The following is a 19,263-nucleotide window of genomic DNA, read 5'->3' as shown; positions in this document are numbered from 1 at the left end:
GTACCGCCGCCCCAGCAGACGCCGGAGGAAGCTATCCTGGCAGCGTACCAGGCGGCGATCGGGTGGGCTGGCCCTGCTTCGGTCTTCATCGACCTCACCGACGACGGCGACGTCGAGGGCAAGGGCAAGGGCAAGGCCGACGACGTCTAGGGCAGCGTGCGGGGCGGCAGCAGGCGGGCACAGACTTTTTTAATGTTTTTATTTAATGTTTATTAGATGTAGGTGGACTTTGGCCGGCGTTTGACCGGCCACTTTTATGTTTAATTATGTTTATTCCGTGCAACTTGTTTTTTTCACGCTGCCACATTTGGGTCGGCCTCCCCGTTGGGCGGTCAAGCCGACCCATTTTAAAATGCGGACGCCGGCGTCCGCCTGGCCGACCCAAACGGACAAAAAGCGGACAAAGCGCGCGTCTGTTTGGGTCGCCCCGTTGGAGTTGCTCTAATATCCTGGTGGAAGAGGCATGCAGTAGCACCAGTCCTCCCGTCGTGGTGGAGACTACAGCCACAACGCGCTGCTCCTACGAGTGGCCCTCGGCCCGGCTCTCCGCAGCACAGCCGCATCACGCGGCGGAGGAGGCCCCTAGCACCTGCCGCTATCGTTGACTTCAACGACGTCGATGCGGCTCGACGCCCGGCCTGCACGCGTAAGCGGCAGCCTCCGCACGCTCACCGTCCACGACGACGGCGACCCGTGACGCCCGCACCCGCACATTGCCTCCGACGAGACGGCGACCTTGGATGGACCGGCCCACTGGAGGCACGGCTAGCGCATAGTGCGCGCGGTGGCCCCCGGCCCCGATACCTTTGCTCCCGGCTGAGACGTGCCCGACGCACGCGGCGGCCAGCGGTATGCGTCGCGAGGTGTCGCTCCCCGGCACACGGGCGCAAGGGAGCGAGGCGGCCAGGTCCGACTGGCAGAGCCCCCTCGTGTGTGGCATGGCGGCGATGGGCAGCGGCGCCATGGTTGTGTGTGAAAGGGGTTGAAGCTGCTGGGAATTTCCTATTCGTGGAACTGGAGCCACGAGAAGCGATGTAGGAGTATTATAGGAAAGTTCTGATTCCATCATGATGCAGGAGTATTAGTAAATTGATTTATTTTTCTTAAAGTCGGTTATTTGTTTTCTTAAAATTTGTTATTTGTTTCCTCTAGAAAATTGCATTGATGATATGGATCACTTGATTTGGATAAGTTAGGAAAGTTAGGACCTGTCTCTTTTTGTACAATAGGAAAGTGTTTGTTTATAAGAAAATAGTGGAGAAAAAGTAAACCGGTCGGATGGTGAGAAGGGAGATGAAAAAAAACCGACGAAAAAAACCAGTCAAAAGTGGAGGGACTATTCAACCAACTCGTCCATTAGGAATAGAGATTAATTTTAGAACTGTATGTATTTTTTAAACCATAAGAAATAATTTTTTTCTGAACCATTAGTTTTTTTAGGGGTATTCTGAACCATTAGTTGTTGGCGAGTGAGTGAGGTGTCAACGGCAGAGGGAGCGAACCAGCTAATGGGCTGCAGCCCGCTTAGAGTCTGTATCAGTTACTGAGCGCTAGCGCGGTGATTTGGCGCCTGAAGCGCCAAATAGGGCCTCCCATATTCGGGCGTTATAGAAGTTGCCACAATTGTTTTCTAACAAATCTATTTGTCATTTTCTTTTCTCATTTTGAGCTTCTTTTTTTTTTGAATGCACTCCGCTCTACGGCATTTTATTCAACTGGCGAAGGCATATCTGACTGCACAATGCATTTTATTTTGAGCTTGTCTTTGACGAAGATATACAGGTAGCACCCGTGGACGCATATGCATCGACGGCAGAGATTTAAACCAAACCGCGGTTCAGAGATACAGTACAGATAATACATAGTACTATATCATATCATAGCTGGTTCTTTCGGCCACGCCGTATGCACGCGCTCAGGGCCAAGCCTAGCTCTGCTTGCCGCCGTTGGCGTGCGACGGCGCCCTCGGCGACCTGAACCGCTGGAAGACGGCCCTCTGCCGCAGGTTCTCGCGCAGGCGGAGCGCGTCGAGGAACCGGTCCGGCGCGACGCGGCAGAGGTACCACTGGAGCCGGTGGCCCAGGTTGGGCATGCACAGCGGGCCGTGCCCGATCCAGCGCGCCGCCGGTCGCGCGTACGCGTCCGACGTCGGCATGACCAGCCGCGACAACGGGCCTTGCTTGCCGCGTTTCCCGGCTCTCCACGTCATCTTCGTCTCCACGAAAAGCGGGGCCTGTTGGTTGTAAAATTAATAAAATGATATGGTATGAAATGTAGGAACAAGAAAGTTGGTCTCCACGCATTTTTCTTTCAGCGTGATGGTCTTGGGCGAAATGCTGGACGTTTGCACACTCACCTGGCATTGCACGTCGATCCCTTTGCTTCTGTACTCAACGTAAAGGCTCCTGGAGAACTGAGCAACATACCTGAAATTTAAATCCTGTGTGATGTACTAGTATATATTTATCTCAGAAAATCGAGAGAGATGTAGGAATTTGTGTCTTGTAATATTTTATATGTCCACTACATTGTTATATTCCCGGAATAAAAAACCTCGGTGTGGAAGTGTTCATGGAAATAACTGGTAATACTTGATGTGGAATTGTACTTAAGAAAATATACTTAAGGAAGCCGGTACGGTTATACTGGAACACAGTGTATATGAATACACAGAAATTATACCCGGGAACAGTATAGAGCGGAATGCCAGGTTGTCCGTAGAATTGGCTCTATGGATTGTTAAAGCCTGTGAGTTTGATTTTGATTTCAAACTCGGCGCATGACTCACACATGCGTGTATGGGACCTTATTGATTAACAGTTTTTGGACTTGGTAACTGGCTGTTAATTATTGTGGTTGGTTTGACAAGTCACGAGTCCTAACTAGAAACAAATCGAAATATCTGGAACTTGGAGTCTATATAAGGTCTCACCCTCTAGCCTCAATATGCATTGTGAGCGGCACCACCGATAAGGCAAAGGAATAGAGGGTAGTCTGTTTAGCTCCAAAAACCTAATTTTTCTAACATTGGCATCCGAGCCGGTTAGGGTTAACGTCATCGTCGGCAACTCGATCGATCCATGATCAATTCCGCTGCGTACTCTGCCGACTCACACCTGTTCACCTTGGGAATTAAGATCGATCTGTTGTGTGCTTCGTGATACAACTCGCTACAAATCGATTCATATGGCCCCACACACAAGTCGCTCCAGATCGATTTGATCTGCACCTTCGCCGCCGGACTAGCTCGCCCTCTCGCTCATCGATCTGGCCGTCCTCGTGGAGAACCGGCGCCTACTACCATGTCCTGGCGATCTCATGGAAACGGACGTCCTCCCGCTGCACCATGTTCTTCCACGACCTCGCTCGCCGCCCCTGCCGCAGCTTCCAGGAATCCTCACTCCGACAGACGAGCTCGCCCATCCCGCTGCATCTGCCGATGCCCCATGTTGCGATGTGTTGAGCCCCATGCGAGCACGCATCAAGTTGCCCAAGGCTTCACCGGATCTGAAAACTGGTTCTGCTAGTTATTAATTCAGTTTTTTGAAGAACATGCATCGGAAGACTAGCAGTATTCGTAGCACTAGTCCTTATTCTGGATCGGTTGTCTCTGTGTCTCTATCTGAGGTGTTCTAGTAGTATACTAATTCATGTTGATCACGGAGGAAGAGTAGTAGATTACTTTTCGCTGGCTAAGTAATTTTGTTGCCAAACATCAAGCACTTGGATCTTGGAAGGACCGGAGAAATTTTCTTGATGTCCTGAATTTGTTACGCGCACGTGATCCACCACTCAAATTGAGGAAGGAGAGTGCAGGAAATCTCTCGCCACTGCGGAACAAGTCGGAAGCGTATCTGTTGCTGTTGCAGGTACAGTACTACTTGGATGTTCAGACGAATTGACTAATTGAGTCAGCTATAGGCGCCTTGCTCCTACTTCTAGTACTACTTGCATGAGGAATTGGGATTTCTTTGCCGATATCTACGGATTGAGAAAACTAACCGGAAAAGACCAAAATTTAAATGCCATTATTGTGGATATAAAATGGCTACTTATGTCATGATCATCGTATGGTTCTTTCGTTCCTGAATATGAGAGGACACAGACTATGTGGAAAATTACGTGCAATTTGGAATATATTTTTAGACAATACTCTCGTAAAGTGATCAATAATATTTATGGATTCTATTCTTGTTGAAAAACATAGTGTACAAATTGCATGGATAATTAGTGCAATTTGGAATAGGCATCTGCTGGGAATACATTTTGCTGGATATATATTGGTTAACTCTATGCAGAATTTATTGAAAGAATTGAATTTTCAATTTAACTTCATTGCGATATGGGACATTATTTGCTCTATGGAGGAAGATAGAAACTCTCCGAGGGAAGGATTTTCCTAAATATTATTGGTTACACCTTGAAGAGGAAGATATAGTATTTTTTTCCAATGCAATTAGGCAAAGTGGAAGGTATGTCTATAATCTGTATGCACTGGTTTTTTCATATATCATATACTTTCATGCAAACAATTCCAAGGAAATTCCAAAGTCAATAAACTTGGAATTGGAAATTATGACCTCAAACTCCGTTTTGTGGAGGAAAATTATTATTGATGGATACACTATTATACTAATCTTGCATGAGCAGGAATTCAAACAGTGTCTATTATGACAATCACTTATTTATGATGGAAGATGGGAACCACTCCGTGGAAAATTAAGGAAGTTTGCTCTCACTTAACGGTATGCACATTGCTAATATTTGCATTAAATATGAATTTGCCGCTGCTTTTTCAAATAGTTGGATTGTGAATTTAAGCTTCTATGTATTACATTGCTGGAATACAATAGCAATTTTATTGACTTGCTAACAATACCAAAGGAAATTATATACATTGTGTGGTTTGTCAATGCTGCTAAATCTTATACACTTTGGAATTGGAAATTTTACCATGGAACTCCTTGGTGGAGGAAGAATATTATTGTTATAGGAAACACTATATGCAACTTCAATGTGAAGGGATTTAATTTATGGTTCTATCTTGGAACCCATTGTTTAAAAGGAAATACTATTTGGAAAAGTAAGAGTGGAAATATTGCTCAATGATAAAATTAGTGCATTACCGAATTTCACATGATGGTCTATTCTTTCTTGATGGTCCATTGGAAGTTAGCAACCCAAATTGTTATTCGGGGAAGATAACTCCATAGAGAGGAATGTTGATAATGGGAACACATGCTTGGAATTTATTATTTTTGTTATGGACGACTTGGTCACATATAATGGAACGGAATTGAGTGGCTTACTAATTCCGGAGTTCAAAGTTTTAGTGGGAGGAATTTGGTTTCGGAAGCACCTATATAATGGGTATTTGACTTGCACGCCTTTTCTTAAGGTGGAAAGAGATAAAGAAACTTCACATCGTTTATATATATACTTATGGTATTTTTTTTGGTCACTCCCACTAGGCCTGATTGTTTATTTCATTTTACTCATCGATGATTGCACTTTATATGGTTACATGTTTGCCTTTTCATTATACAAGTCAGAAGGTTTTGTTGTGCTGTTCACATGTTGTACTGAAGTGGAAAATCAGTTAATTAAAGTATATCAAAGTCTTAACAACTGATTGGTGGGGGAAGTACACTTCAGGAATATATCAATTTAATATGTAAAGAGCATGGAACTACATTCCCCATTGTCATATAATGTATACTTCACAATTGAGTGGAGGAATTGAAATCTTTGACTGGAAGGAAGTATTTAATTTTGGAAGAAAATTATCAATTACTGCAAAGCACACACCAGGAAATTGTTAATTGTTATTCTAGTGGATCAAGGGTTTTTTTTTTGCTCTGGAAAAGGAAAACTGGTGGAAAGTGGGAGTTGATATTTTTATGGATAATGGTGGAACTATTGGCAATCATACTAGAATATAATTTTGACCCCAAAGGAAACTACAAGTGAAACTCCTGACACTAACATGCTTAGGATAAGTGGGAGGAAATAACTGGAATATCGAGTCTGGATAATTATCGTATGTTATTTGGGGAAGTGACTCTGAATTTTTAGAGGAATAATTAAAGTCTTTTTAAAAGGCTTAAATTTTCCATCAATGCAAGCTACGGGTGGAAGCATTGTCGGAAGGAATAAACTCAATGAGGAAGAATACAAGTTTGGGAACTTGTTACTTTACCAAACAACCACAAGCCTATCGGTAGTAAATGGATTTATTTACTGGAAGTTTAAAGCAACATGCTCAATGGAAATTACAATTCTAGTCTTGATATTAAAAATCCTTTACACAAAGAAATGATTATACTTTGTGGAAAGTCATTCTCCCGTGGGAGTTGTAGCTTCTCTGGAATTTAGAGAAAGTGGGAATGAGGACAAGGTTTGATAACTGAATATATATTAATTCAGGATCTTGTTACAAGCATCACATCAATGGTATATCAGGTCATATGGTTTTCTTAATATGGAAGATAATCATATACAAAGATTAGCGTGAAGTGTTTTGTGTTACTACTATATGTGCTAACTATGTTTTTTTTGTTTATAAATATCACATTGATGGAAGTGAAAACTTGGTTATCCTCAAACTTTCTTATGAAAGGTATGTCTGATGCTTCCTTTTTTTGGAAGTGGAAATCATAGAGAATGTTTTTCTATGGAAAAGTGCAAACCTGTCTGAAACCTTTGATAATGGGAATTATACTCTGTGAGGAATTATGTTTGAACTCAAGAGGAAAAAGAAAGAATAATGACCTGACCTTAGCCATGCCACTGAAACTATTGCTATTTTGATTAGCATGATAACTCACACTTGCTGGGATTATTAGCAAGTGCAAGGTGAATCCTGGAAAGATTGTTGGAATCATAGGAAATGCCTATGGGGTAATGTCAAGGAATCATGGATTATCTATTGTACTTTGATGGTCACAATCTTCAGCTGCATGTATGGATATATTGATGTTGTTTGTTCGCAAGAGGATCTCCATTAAAGGTAATCAATTTGTTATGTTATGTTTTAATATTTTATTTTGTAGGTGTTCATAATGTATAAAGGAAACAGGGTTTGAATGTTCTTTCTGTATGAAAGATGAATACTTTGATGCAATATAAGCATTAAAGGAATGCATGAGGTAAGGGAAATATTTTAATATAATTATGGTCATGGAAGAGCATCATAACCTGTTACTTTGTGATAATATGACTCCAAAAGTCACAAAGTTTATACATGCAACGTGAATGCATTGAGGGAAGGAATTATCTTTTGGCCATGTTAATAGCATGGGAATTCACTTTGTTGGATAAAATATTTTCAGCCAAGTGGGAGATGTAGGAATTTGTGTCTTGTAATATTTTATATGTCCACTACATTGTTATACTCCCGGAATAAAAAACCTCGGTGTGGAGGTATTCATGGAAATAACCGGTAATACTTGATGTGAAATTGTATTTAAGAAAATATACTTAAGGAAGCCGGTAAGGCTATATAGGAACACAGTGTATATGAATAAACAGGAATTATACCCGGGAACAGTATAAAGCGGAATGCTAGGTTGTCCATAGGATTGGCTTTATGGATTGTTAAAGCCTGTGAGTTTGATTTTGATTTCAAACTCGGCGCATGACTCACACATGCGTGTATGGGACCTTATTGATTAACAGTTTTTGGACTTGGTAACTGGTTGTTAATTATTGTGGTTGGTTTGACAAGTCACGAGTCCTAACTGGAAACAGATCGAAATATCTGGAACTTGGAGTCTATATAAAGTCCCACCCTCTAACCTCAATATGCATTGTGAGCGGCACCACCGATAAGGCAGAGGAATAGAGGGTAGGCTGTTTAGCTCCAAGAACCTAATTTTTCTAACAAGAGAGAGGTAAAAGGTGCATGGGCACCGCGAGAGAGAAGTGCAAATTAATAGCATGATGACCAACCACCTACACCAGAATCCCAGATATGTCTAGTGTTTTTGGATACCGTTTGGAAGCGGCGTAGACGGAGTAGAGTGGGAAGGAGGGGATGGCCTCCGACGACCCGGAGCCGATGTTGACGACGGCGCCCCTGCCCCGCTGCACCATCCCCGGCAGCACCGCCGCGGTCACCTCCGTCAGCGTCCACAAGTTCACCCGTATCATCCGCACCCACGCCTCCACGTCCATCTCGTGCAGGTACACCGCACATGGCTTGGCAACCCCGGCGTTGTTCACCAGCAGCCCCACGTCCAGCCCCTCCACGGTCTCCTGGAGCCGCCGCATCGCCTCGTCCCCTGCCAAATATAACCAGCATCAGTTCATACAAGGTGAAGTAGACGGTAACAGTCAGCTCCATTTTGTTTCACAAGGTCGCTTGCGTTCACTGCGTGTCGGTTCGTCCTAGCCAGTTTTATTTACCTTGAGGTGTGGCGACGAGCGAGAGGTCGAACACCACGGTCTTGGTCTGCACGGCGCGGGTCTTGGAGATGGTCTCGGAGATGTCCTGGAGCTTGGCGGGGTCGCGGCCGACGAGGACGAGGTTGAGGCCCCTGCGCGCGAGCTCCAGTGCCAAGGATTCGCCGATGCCGGACGTTGGACCGGTGACGACGGCCCATGCCCCGTAGCGGTGGCGGAGGTCCGTCGGCCGGCGCAGGAGGAGGGCGAGGTGTGGAAGGAGGCGGAACACCACGGCTGCTGAGTACAGAGCGCCGATAGTGGCCAGGGAGATGAACCATGGCTCCTGCCGGAGGAGAGCGTCGCCGCACATCATCTCTCTGTCTCTCCACAGTGTGTCGCGCGCGCCGTGGACGTGTCGCTGGCTCACTGCGTGTGCTAAGCGCTCGAGGTTCCCGCATTAAATAGGCAGATTTGTTATCCATAATTTTTTTTTAAACTTGTTATCCATAACCACTGAGTATCACCCGATGGATCACGCCGCGTCGACCGCCTCGGTGGCCGCCGGAACTGATTTTGATCTGAAGTCTAGGGGACGGCGTTGATTCGAGTTGTGCGTCTAACCAGTTGGTAATAGCCATATTCGAGTCTAGGGGGCAACCTCTAGCCACAAGCCAAAGATGGTCCCTTTGCAATTGCAACAAGGCTTTTATTGCAATGGTGACGTTGACAGCCCCAAGCTAAAGATGTTTCTGCATCAACAAAGGAAAGAGAAAACTTCATACATCAAACGGCCGGTCACTTTTCAAAAGATCAGCCAGTTATGCGTAGCACGTCTCATTGCTCATAATCCCCGGAGGGGGAGGGGGGGGGGGCTCTAAGTCAATAATTACCCCCATGAAAAATAACATTTAGATGTGAACAGAATTATTTTTAGCACGAAAGGTTTTCACGGATGCTCGTATGAAGTTGCCATGGGGACGTGTTGTAGATTGCCACGAATCTCCTCTCTACCTTTTGTTTGCTTCCCGGGAAAGCAAGAAACATACGAATATAGGGGCATGGATTACCATGTGTTTTTAAGTAATGTTGCCATGTGAGTTTGAGCAATGTTGTCACGCAAATTTGTAAAAAGAGTTTCCATGTGATTATCTGCGATGTGCCATGTGATTTTGAGTGATGTTGTCGGGCTCACTAGCTAACACTGACGGATAGTGTGGGAGAAAAATTGCCACGTATTAGAAAATGTTAAAGGGTACTACCAGTCTACCATGCATGGCCGGTGTCGTGTCTGTGAAAAACAAAGAAAGTCATTACAAAAGTTGCCATGGTTGCTCTATACATTTTCTAAATATATTTCGTGCCAGCCGTTTTTTTCTTAATCGGATTTGCATGTCTTCATTGGCGCCCTCAAGTCTAGAACCTACAATTTTGAAGCTAGAAGCCTCTGTATTTTGCACTTTGCTGGTTTTGGTTTCTGCCGTCGTTAGCGTGATAGGTTGACCACGTCGTCGCTCAGTATAGTTTTAGGAAGGGTAGCTGTGCCTTGGGTTTAATGGAAGCTCTAGTTTCTGGTTTCAAAGAAAAAAGAGTGTGACTAATTCTCAGTCGACTGAGACTTAACAAAGTCTTAATCAAGTGAGAGGAGAAAATTTAAAGGAAATTTTACACGGATCTTCATGTAAGTTCTAACGAATATAGTATCGACTGAGATTTTGGTAGTCTCGCTCGACTGAGATTTAACAATTCCAACAAAAATTGTATATCCCGTGCACACAAAATCCAAGGGTCAACACGCCTCACAGCACTTGACTGTTTCGGTTTCCTTGCTTACTCGCCGCTGCCTCACCTCGTCCTCCTCCTCGACGCACCCGACGGCGCTGCCTTCTCCAGCCCCGCCGACGCTGGGTGGTATCACGGTTCAAAACGAAAAGATTGTGAAAAACCGGTGCCGTCTAACGTCCAACCAGCCACTTCCTAGTGGATTTCCGATTGCATGATGAGCGCATCCCATGGATATATCGAACTCATACACAATTCGTGAGACCGGTGACGGACAGAACCTTGGGAGGGAGAGGAGCCACTTTGTTGGCTCGAGCGGCACTGCAACCATGTGAGCGGCCGCTGTAGTACCTTTTTTTGGAATTGTTTTTTTTCTTTCTGGCAGCATGCAGTACCTCATTTGTTTTTTTTTCGAGTCTGCAGTACCTCATTCAGCTGTGTTAGTGTTAGAGCATCTCTAATAAAAGATTTACATGCGAACCAACCTGTGCTTGGATGGTTAGAGGGACTGTGCTATCCCCAGCCCATCGGGGTTCAAATCCTGGTGCTTATAGATGACTTTCGGCGATGCACATGCAGTGGGATGAGACGTTCACGCGCTTACAATGACTTCGTAAATCTCAAGATGATATGCCGGCTAAGTCTTTCAGAGGTGCTCATGGAGATAGGGTGTGCGTGTGTGTTCATAGGGGTGAATGTATGTGCGTGTATATAAGTACTTGTGTCTGTACTGATATTCAAAAAAATGGAAGATGTACATGAAAAAATAACTAACTTTTGCATCTTTGACCAAAACCACCTCTTCAACAGATGGTGTAGATGCAAAAATATTTACATCTCCGTCTTTCGAAGATGTAAACTACACCTTGCGGTGCAAATTTGCATCTCCATCTACAGGAGATGTAAAAAGACAACCGCCCGCCAACCGCCTAAGTGTCGTTCCATTCTCTTCCACGCGACCAGTGTCGCCCGCCCAACTCCATCGCGGCCGAATCGCACCAAATCGCCGCCGCCGCCGCCCTCCACCCCCCCCCCCCCCCGCCGCCGTCAGCCACCACTAATTTGCGCCGTCCGATTCAGCCCCGCTGCCGCTCCTTCGTTAGCCCCCAGTCGTCGCCTCCCATCCGCCAGCCCCCGGTCGTCGCTCGAGTCGCCCCGCCCCCAGCCCAGCCCTTGGCCGCCGCTCCAATCTCGCTGCCCCTGCACCGTCCGCCTAACCTCGCCGCCCCTCTCCGCACACCGCCACTCCGACCTCACCTGACCCCGCCGCCCCCTCAAATGAAGTATTAGTTGAAATATAGTTTTTACATCTTCCATTGGAGTAGTTGTTTTGCATCGTCTGGTGAAGTTGACCCTTTTTTGAGATGCAAAAGGCAGTTTTGGAGATGTAAATTTTACATCTCAAAATTTGCATCTTCTATTGGAGATGCTCTTAGCAAGACCAAAGGTGCGTACCGTGTTCTAGCGCTTTGTTGCTAAAGTTTTTGTTTGAGGGTGCCTTCAAACTGATTGAAGTGTGGCAGTACCTGTATTCAACAAATCTCTCGCTTCCTCCCAAAATAAACTACTACCTAGCTCTGCAACACTTGAATACTAATATCAACAACTTCCGTAAACTTCACATCTGGCTTAGATGAAGTTTATTTACACTCAGAACTCTGCATAACCTTTTTTTTACAAAAGAAAAAGTCCAGACTTCTCACAAAAAAGCAGCAAAAGCAACAGCCACTTTCGTCATAAGCCTGTATAACCCTGGCCCGTAAATAGGCAGTAATATAACTTTATTTGCACAAGACACATACAGTAGCTCAACAAACCTTTTTCGATCCACGCCCAACGCATGCCTAACATCTGTAAATGGCAGTGGAAAGGAGTGAAGGAAGGGGTCACGGTATCTGATATCTCTATCATGGGTCGATCGGGACAAGATACTTTTGGTCGATCAGCAACTACATACAAAAGATACTTCAGGAATTACAAGGGCATGAGTGTGATCATCACATACATATTTGTTCTACTAGGGTTACGAGCTAAAAATTCTTGATACTGGGGACAGGAGACTTGACGAGAGAAACTTCAATCCACTAGAGCCTCCAGGGAAGTAGGATATGGTGTAGTAAGCAAGAGCAAGGACCTGGAACAAAAGCAAGAGCAAGGTCACTTCTTAAACAGTAGGCTTGAGTGCAAATGCACACTGAATTGTTTATGGGAGTTAGAAAAGCATTCTTTGATAGGGATAAGGAAATCATTATGCCTCTAAATACAGAAGGGGAGAGGGCATTTCACTAAATCATGGCCCCGATTATGAGCTTGTTATGTAGATGTAGAGAAAATGAAATGTTGCTGGAATGAAGACAAGTCAAAAGAAGAAGAAAAAGACACACCTGAAGGATTGAGAATATCACCGACAGAAAATAGCTGTGAAGCACCATAGAGACATAAATTGTGCCAACCATGCATCCGGTGAACCCCACTGTAAATGGTAGCCTCTGAAACATAGAAATATGCAAATGTTTGCATCAGAAACCCCATGCATTTGAAGATTATGTGGCATGACGATATTGCATTGCATCCTATTTACGAATCTGAGCAAGTTCAGGCGCAATTTAGTACTCCCTCCGTCCGGAAATACTTGTCATCAAGATGAATAAAAGGGGATGTATCTAGACATATTTTAGTTCTAGATACATCCCTTTTATCCATTTTGATGACAAGTATTTTCGGACGGAGGGAGTACTTGGTACCAACAACTCTTGTCCCGTGCCTATGCCTAAATGGGTGCTTTAATTTGTATTCTGGGAAAAATCCACTGAATCGATATTGAAATGTTCATTGCTGCATTTCAGAAATAAGAATCCGAAATTTCATGCATCGACAGAAACCAACTCTAGTGCACATCAGCAGTTGCACTCAAATCAAACTGTACGCATCCACGTGCCTCCCCTGACTATTGCATTGCATCCTATTTACGAATCTGAGCAAGTTCAGGCGCAATTTAGTACTTGGTACCAACAACTCTTGTCCCGTGCCTATGCCTAAATGGGTGCTTTAATTTGTATTCTGCGCAAAATCCACTGAATCGATATTGAAATGTTCATTGCTACATTTCAGAAATAAGAATCCGAAATTTCATGCATCGACAGAAACCAACTCTAGTGCACATCAGCAGTTGCACTCAAATGTACTCATCCATGTGCCTCCCCTGACTTCCACGAGACCAGGGAAAATGTTTAAGCCATAGACAGGAATCAGGACAATACAACTGATTCAACACATCAGTTGTATTACTTTCAAGTTTCAAGTATATCCAGAAAATGCAGTTTTAAACTTAAGTATCTCTTACAACGGACTAGGTTTTCTGTATGTCGTTGGCCAACATGAGGCTTCCAGACAGACACTTGATTGATTATGATTAATCAGTACTAAAAGCCTTTCTATAATCCAACAATATTGGATTAAGCTCAGAAATCATGTTAGATGGAGGATAGCGAGACCAGCATTACTGCAGAAGCTAGAAAGCGCAGAAATAGAGTGAACTTAGGTGTCCTCTCAGATTGAGCCAAATATTTTGTTTGTTCGCAGGTGGGGGAAAAAAGCAAGACTCCTTATGTTGCCCCTGGTATTAGGATTTAGGAGAATCCACATCCAAGAGGTGAGCTCACTGGAAAGATCAAAGTCCATCAATATTGCCATCACAAAGTTATCAACTTCCACTACTCTACTTCTTTTGGCATGTTCAGATCAAGATACTTCACACAAATACTTCATTTTCCTAAATGTTTTCTTATTTTTCTCTTTCTTCTGAATATCAAGTTTTGGATTCTTGCATTGATGACTTGCAGAAGACCAGATTTGATGGCATTGAAATAAATATTTTACAGAGACTTTAAAGAGCATTTTCAGGTTGTGTACAAATGATAACGATATGTAGATTCAAAGACATTTTCCCTGGGACAGTTCTCGAGTGACAAACATCCTTGAGATTTATAATTAACCTTCAAGAGCTGAACCAAAATCAATAACTTCAAGGGCTCAACAAGATAACTAGATTGGCTCCACATGAAAGGAAATTTATTTATTTTCTTAAATAAGAAATACTGAGTTTGAATAGGTTGACTGAAGGAAAGGCCTACTTGATCTGCTTGCTCAATTTTTCTAGTGTCCTTTCTGACTTGCTTATTTAAATTAAGCACAGAAATATTGCTCAGTAATTCCTATACTATTCTCGTCTCAAACATTCAATATAAACAGCAGAAGCGGAATAAAAAGGGATCCCTTGAACCCCTCTACTCGAGTGAAGAAGTAATGCATGCAAAGACCCAGGTAAGAGCTCTTGGTTCACAGGGGATGTCCATGATGTAAGATCACAGCCACAGAGCTATTGGTTCTCCTCTTAAGAAGAAAAGGTGATCAGCTAAATTCCGGACTTTGATTTGGGGAGTGATGATTACTTTTTCGGTTATCAAGCACTACAAGAGACTAGAATTGTTTTGTGATAGGACCCCTTCATATGTGTAGCATGTTTTGTACAAATAACTCATCTGTGTAGCCTTTTTTTTTCTAAGTTTACAGGGCCCTGTTTGGGGATTTGGTGAAGAATCCTCACCAAATCAACTCAGTGAGGTTACACGGAGTACCCGGTCAATCCAAGAGGATTAAGGGAAAATATCATGACTACCTTGCATCTTTCCGGTCAATCCATCCACGTTTTGTCTTGACTCATTTTTCCTGTCCCTATCCAAAGCACTAACTTTCTTTATATACAATCAAATGACAAATAGCTGGTCAGTTAGCCCTCCTCACCAACAGATATGGCCATCAGCTATGCTACAACTGATCCTCAAGGGATTTTCATTACTATGAAGGTCCAATGATATTCCGGTATACAGGACAGACTAGCAAATGACAGCCTTTAGCTGTCTGCATAGAGCACATGAGCTCACCACCAGATTAAGATTTGTAACTTGTTTCCGCATGTTCCAAAACAGGAATCATATTTGGTTAAAAATCAGGGCACCGAGTAGATGAGTTTTGACAGGGTAATCTCTACTTCGTCACTACCAAACAAGACTATTTGTAATTTCTTACGAAACTGTAAGCAAATGAACAGCAATAGCGGCAATCCGCGGCAATAGAGTACCTCTTTTGACGTCATATGGGCGAGCTGGTTGGCGGGCCCTTTGAGCGCGAAGAGCGAAGCGATGATGAGAGCGCAGCCAAGTGTGAAGCAGATAGCGAACTTCTGCGGCATGAGCACCATGACGGGGAGGAAGAGCGTGAAGGCGATGAAGACGAAGAAGATGCCGGTGGCGAGGAAGAGCCCGAAGTACGTGAGCGCCTTCCCCGAGGGGAAGCTGCTGGTGGCGCCCTGGAAGCTCCCCGGCAGCTCCCGCACGCCCTTGGACACCCTGCAGCACACGGATCAGAACGCACCGGGTCAGAGGCAGAGAGCTACCGAGCTAATCGCGCCCAGATCCCTCGGCTCGGAAGGCAGCGGAGCTTGGCGGGAGCGGATCAGATCTGAGGGGCTAGGGCTGGGGAGAAGGGGGCTTACACATTGAAGGTGCCGGAGACGGTGTCGTTGGCCGAGCGGACGGCGGCCTCGATGTCGAACGGGAGGGGGGAGGAGGAGGAGACGTCCGACCGGGTGGCTGCGTAGGAGTTCCAGTCGGCGAGCAGGGAGGGCTGCGACTCCGCGGCGGTGCTGGGGGAGGCGGAGCCGCCGGTGAACCAGGACTGCGCCGTCTTCTGCATCGCGGGGGTGCGGGTTAGCTGCCGGCGGCGAGGTGAGATTGAGGTGGGCTGGGACGCGGCTGTGCGTGTCGAGTCGCGGAGGTGGAGGAGGCGCAAGAGATCGAGGGAGAAAACGAGCAGACTCTTAATTATTGAACGTTTTTGCAAGACGATGATAACTTTCCGGCGAAGTATCCAGCGAAAACCCGAAAGCTTTACTTCAAAAAGAAGACACCAGAGTGCATTTTCTCTGCGAAATACCCGGACCAAAAGTACAAATACCTCAAACATAATAAAATTTACTGAACAACTACTACAGCTACAAGACTAAACTTGTTGATGACAGCTGAAAAATCTTCATACATGTGCCTTTAAAGACCAAAGCTCTGAAGTTGTAGTCGCCGTCATTGAACCCTTAAATCTGAAGCACCTAATATCAGATCGTGCCTGTCACAAACTTGTGCAAACTCTTAGCGCCAGCAAGCATGTTTTTTAGGCAACATCTAGCATGCTTGATCCCATAAACTATCTTATATACTCGCTGACATTTCTGATTTATTTATGATAAGTGTAACACACTCCGGCCAAACCTATCGGTTCAACCATCAGTTTTTGCATGTTGCGTACACATATGATGAGAAACTCTAACCTCGTCGGAGCTTGTTGACTCCCTCTTAATGGACGAATTCGGGGACAATCGAAGCCCAGAGGATCAACTTAAGGATGAAGCGCCGCCATTCGTCCAAGTACCGCCCGCGTGGGAACTTAACAAATCCTAACCAAAATTTAGACGGAGTCGAGGCACCGGGATTCTCCTCCCCTCCACCAGCCACTAACAAAGGGGAGGAGGATCCATGGGCTAGCTGGTGGAGCTTGGAGGGGAGGAGAACTTTGCCCTAGTCGCCTTAGGGTGAGAGAAAGGAAAAAAGAATACCCAAAGTGCATCCTATATTTCATAAATATCAACAAAAACAATATCCAATACCATGAAAGGAACAATTCAACACATACACGAAAAAATAAAGATCAACAACAAATAAAACTACATTATAAACCAGCAACAAGGAGAAAGTCGCCTGACACAAGCCCGCTCTCCAAGATGTTATTTGTGTTGGTCATTAACACCATCAACAAGTTGTTGGCCAAGGCCATGGAGTTCGGGTTGCTTCGCCTCCTAGCACCTCGAGACCTAATGATCGGCATCTCGGTGTATGTTGATGATGTCATCATCTTCTGCCTTCCAGGCGGAGAGGAGTTGTTTGATGTTCGATGCTTACTTGCGCTCTTTGGGCATGCTTCATGGCTACACACCAACTTCATGAAATGCTCGGTGTCCCCTATTGGTTGTTATGAGGTGGAGGCCGAGAGGTGGCGTCGGTAATGGGGTGTTGGTTGGCACACTTCCCAAAAAAGTATCCCGAGATCCTGTTGGTGAGAGGATTGTATCGTCTTATGCAACGCGGGGGTAGTCTAGTTAGCTGCCCATCGGCGAGATGAGGTGGGCTGGAACGCGGCTCTGCATGTCGAGTCATAAAGGCAGAGAGAACAAAAGAAAACAAGGAAGAAAACAAGCAAACATTGGTTATTGAAGGTTTTCCTCTGACGTTGCTATATATACTTCCTTTTTCTTTGGCGGAATGTGATACATACTTTTCTGTAGATCGATTTCTCAAAAAATATCCATAGTGCTTTTCTTTTGGGTCAGACTTTGATGCAATTATTAAAATTATTAAAGGAGAATATATAGAGAAAGTTGTAGAAGTAACATTCTTTTGCGGTGAATAGAGGTACCTTTAAAACCGTTCACTTTGTTGTATGCATCGATTGATGCAAAGGGCGGGGTTAATCCTCCTTTTCGAAGACAAAAACCAGTTCACTTTGAATCTTTCACCTTAGGTGAAGTATTTGACAAAAAAACTACCACATTTGGGGTCATCGTCCCACTAAACTACAATTTTCAAAAAAATTACGAAAAAACTACCACTTTTTTTCTATTTTTGTTGCAAAAAACTACCCAAAATGATTGATGACTGTTTCAGACGGTTTAAACATGTTTATGACAAACGGGACCCACCCGTCAGGACTAACATGGTAGGAAAGTCAACGTTGTTTATTTTGTTGTTAAGTTGACCGTTATTATAGATGAGGCCCACACGTCATCATCAACCTTCTTCCTCCTCCTCCTCTTTCTCTCTCTGGCATTTCAACATACAAAGCCGCTGCCCTGGCTTCCGATCCGCAGACCCCATAGGGCTATGATTCGTCGACTCCGGAGATAGCTCCGTCGGCCACGTGCCTCCTACGACGAACCTCTGTTCAAGATCCCATGATCTATCGCTCCCATGCACCGCTGCATGGAGCCACTTCCTGGCAGTCATCCCCGACAGAGGGGCTCCACCCCCGCCGTGTCCGAAGCAGCTGCTCCGAGGTCCTTGCGTCGAAGACCGGACGTACCTCCTGTTGAGACAGCCACCCCCGTGATGCTGTTGGAACGCTGCCAGGAGGAACAGACACATGAGGAGGATCTTGCGCCGCCATGCACTAGTGCCCCTCTAGGCAGCCGCGCCACAACCACCAGACGCCCTGTCGTCCCCTTCACCGGCGGCGCATGGGCTTTCCTGGCGGCCGCCTCTGGGGACGACGAGGGAAGAGGGGAGGGAGAAGGGGATGGCAGCGAGGGACTAGCGTTTGCTCCCCCAGAGTCGCGCATACAGTTAGGGGGTTGCTTAGTTTTTAGGCTGTTCGTCGCCTTTTCTTCGGCGATGGCGATGGCAGCGCTGAATAAAATTTCTTCAGATCCTACTCTGATGACGCGATTGGTCATATGGTTTGGGATGGATTTGGAATCCGGTATGTTCAAGCAAGGATGGTGTGACGACGGCGACATCCTCGTGATGGACCTGTGTCCTCGAGCTCCACCATTGCGACGACGTTTTCTCCAGCACCGGCGCGAAGCTTGGGAGGTAGTTTATGAGCGGTTGCAAATGGTCTGCATCAGCGGCATCTGAAAGATGGTGATCGTGTGTTGGGTTCGTGATACGTGGATGGCAGGGATGGTTTCTGTGACGCCCGGACATTCAGGCTACAGTAATTCCACGCTAATGATGCCACGTCACCTCGGTTGTTGTTGTTAATCTCGCGATGGTTCAAAAACGATTCAAATTCAAATTTAAAATCAAGTCAAACAATTAAAGTTTTCATAACTCAAATCTAAATTGTTCTTAATGTGACAAATAAATCATGGATATTATTGATGGAGTAACAACATCTTTATAAGATATTTAAATACCCTAAAGTGATTAAAACAACATCAAAACAATTATTTATACTCCTAATATATTTTACCAAATACTAAACTATTTTTAT

The 19,263-nt window shown here is 44.9% G+C and overlaps 2 protein-coding genes across 2 annotated transcripts; both read right to left on the bottom strand.

The window, feature by feature from the left end:
- Positions 1 to 1,731: 1,731 nt before the first annotated feature.
- On the bottom strand, positions 1,732 to 8,845 carry LOC123151566 (very-long-chain 3-oxoacyl-CoA reductase 1). Its single transcript, XM_044571251.1, has 4 exons — positions 8,407 to 8,845; positions 7,994 to 8,282; positions 2,357 to 2,426; positions 1,732 to 2,233 (listed from the first exon to the last, which is right to left on the bottom strand). Exons 1-4 carry the CDS (start codon positions 8,756 to 8,758, stop codon positions 1,928 to 1,930), a joined length of 1,017 nt encoding a protein of 338 aa, XP_044427186.1. The 5' UTR covers positions 8,759 to 8,845; the 3' UTR covers positions 1,732 to 1,927.
- Positions 8,846 to 11,901: 3,056 nt separating this feature from the next.
- On the bottom strand, positions 11,902 to 16,200 carry LOC123150452 (uncharacterized). The gene is made up of 4 exons (XM_044570302.1): positions 15,719 to 16,200; positions 15,305 to 15,572; positions 12,549 to 12,653; positions 11,902 to 12,298 (listed from the first exon to the last, which is right to left on the bottom strand). Exons 1-4 carry the CDS (start codon positions 16,186 to 16,188, stop codon positions 12,188 to 12,190), a joined length of 954 nt encoding a protein of 317 aa, XP_044426237.1. The 5' UTR covers positions 16,189 to 16,200; the 3' UTR covers positions 11,902 to 12,187.
- Between the last annotated feature and the right edge of the window lie 3,063 nt (positions 16,201 to 19,263).

This window comes from Triticum aestivum, chromosome 7A, assembly GCF_018294505.1.
Source record: "Triticum aestivum cultivar Chinese Spring chromosome 7A, IWGSC CS RefSeq v2.1, whole genome shotgun sequence".
In the NCBI taxonomy this organism is placed as follows: Eukaryota; Viridiplantae; Streptophyta; class Magnoliopsida; order Poales; family Poaceae; genus Triticum; species Triticum aestivum.
The sequence above is the reverse complement of the archived record's forward strand: the minus strand, read 5'-3'. Positions and strand labels throughout refer to the sequence as shown.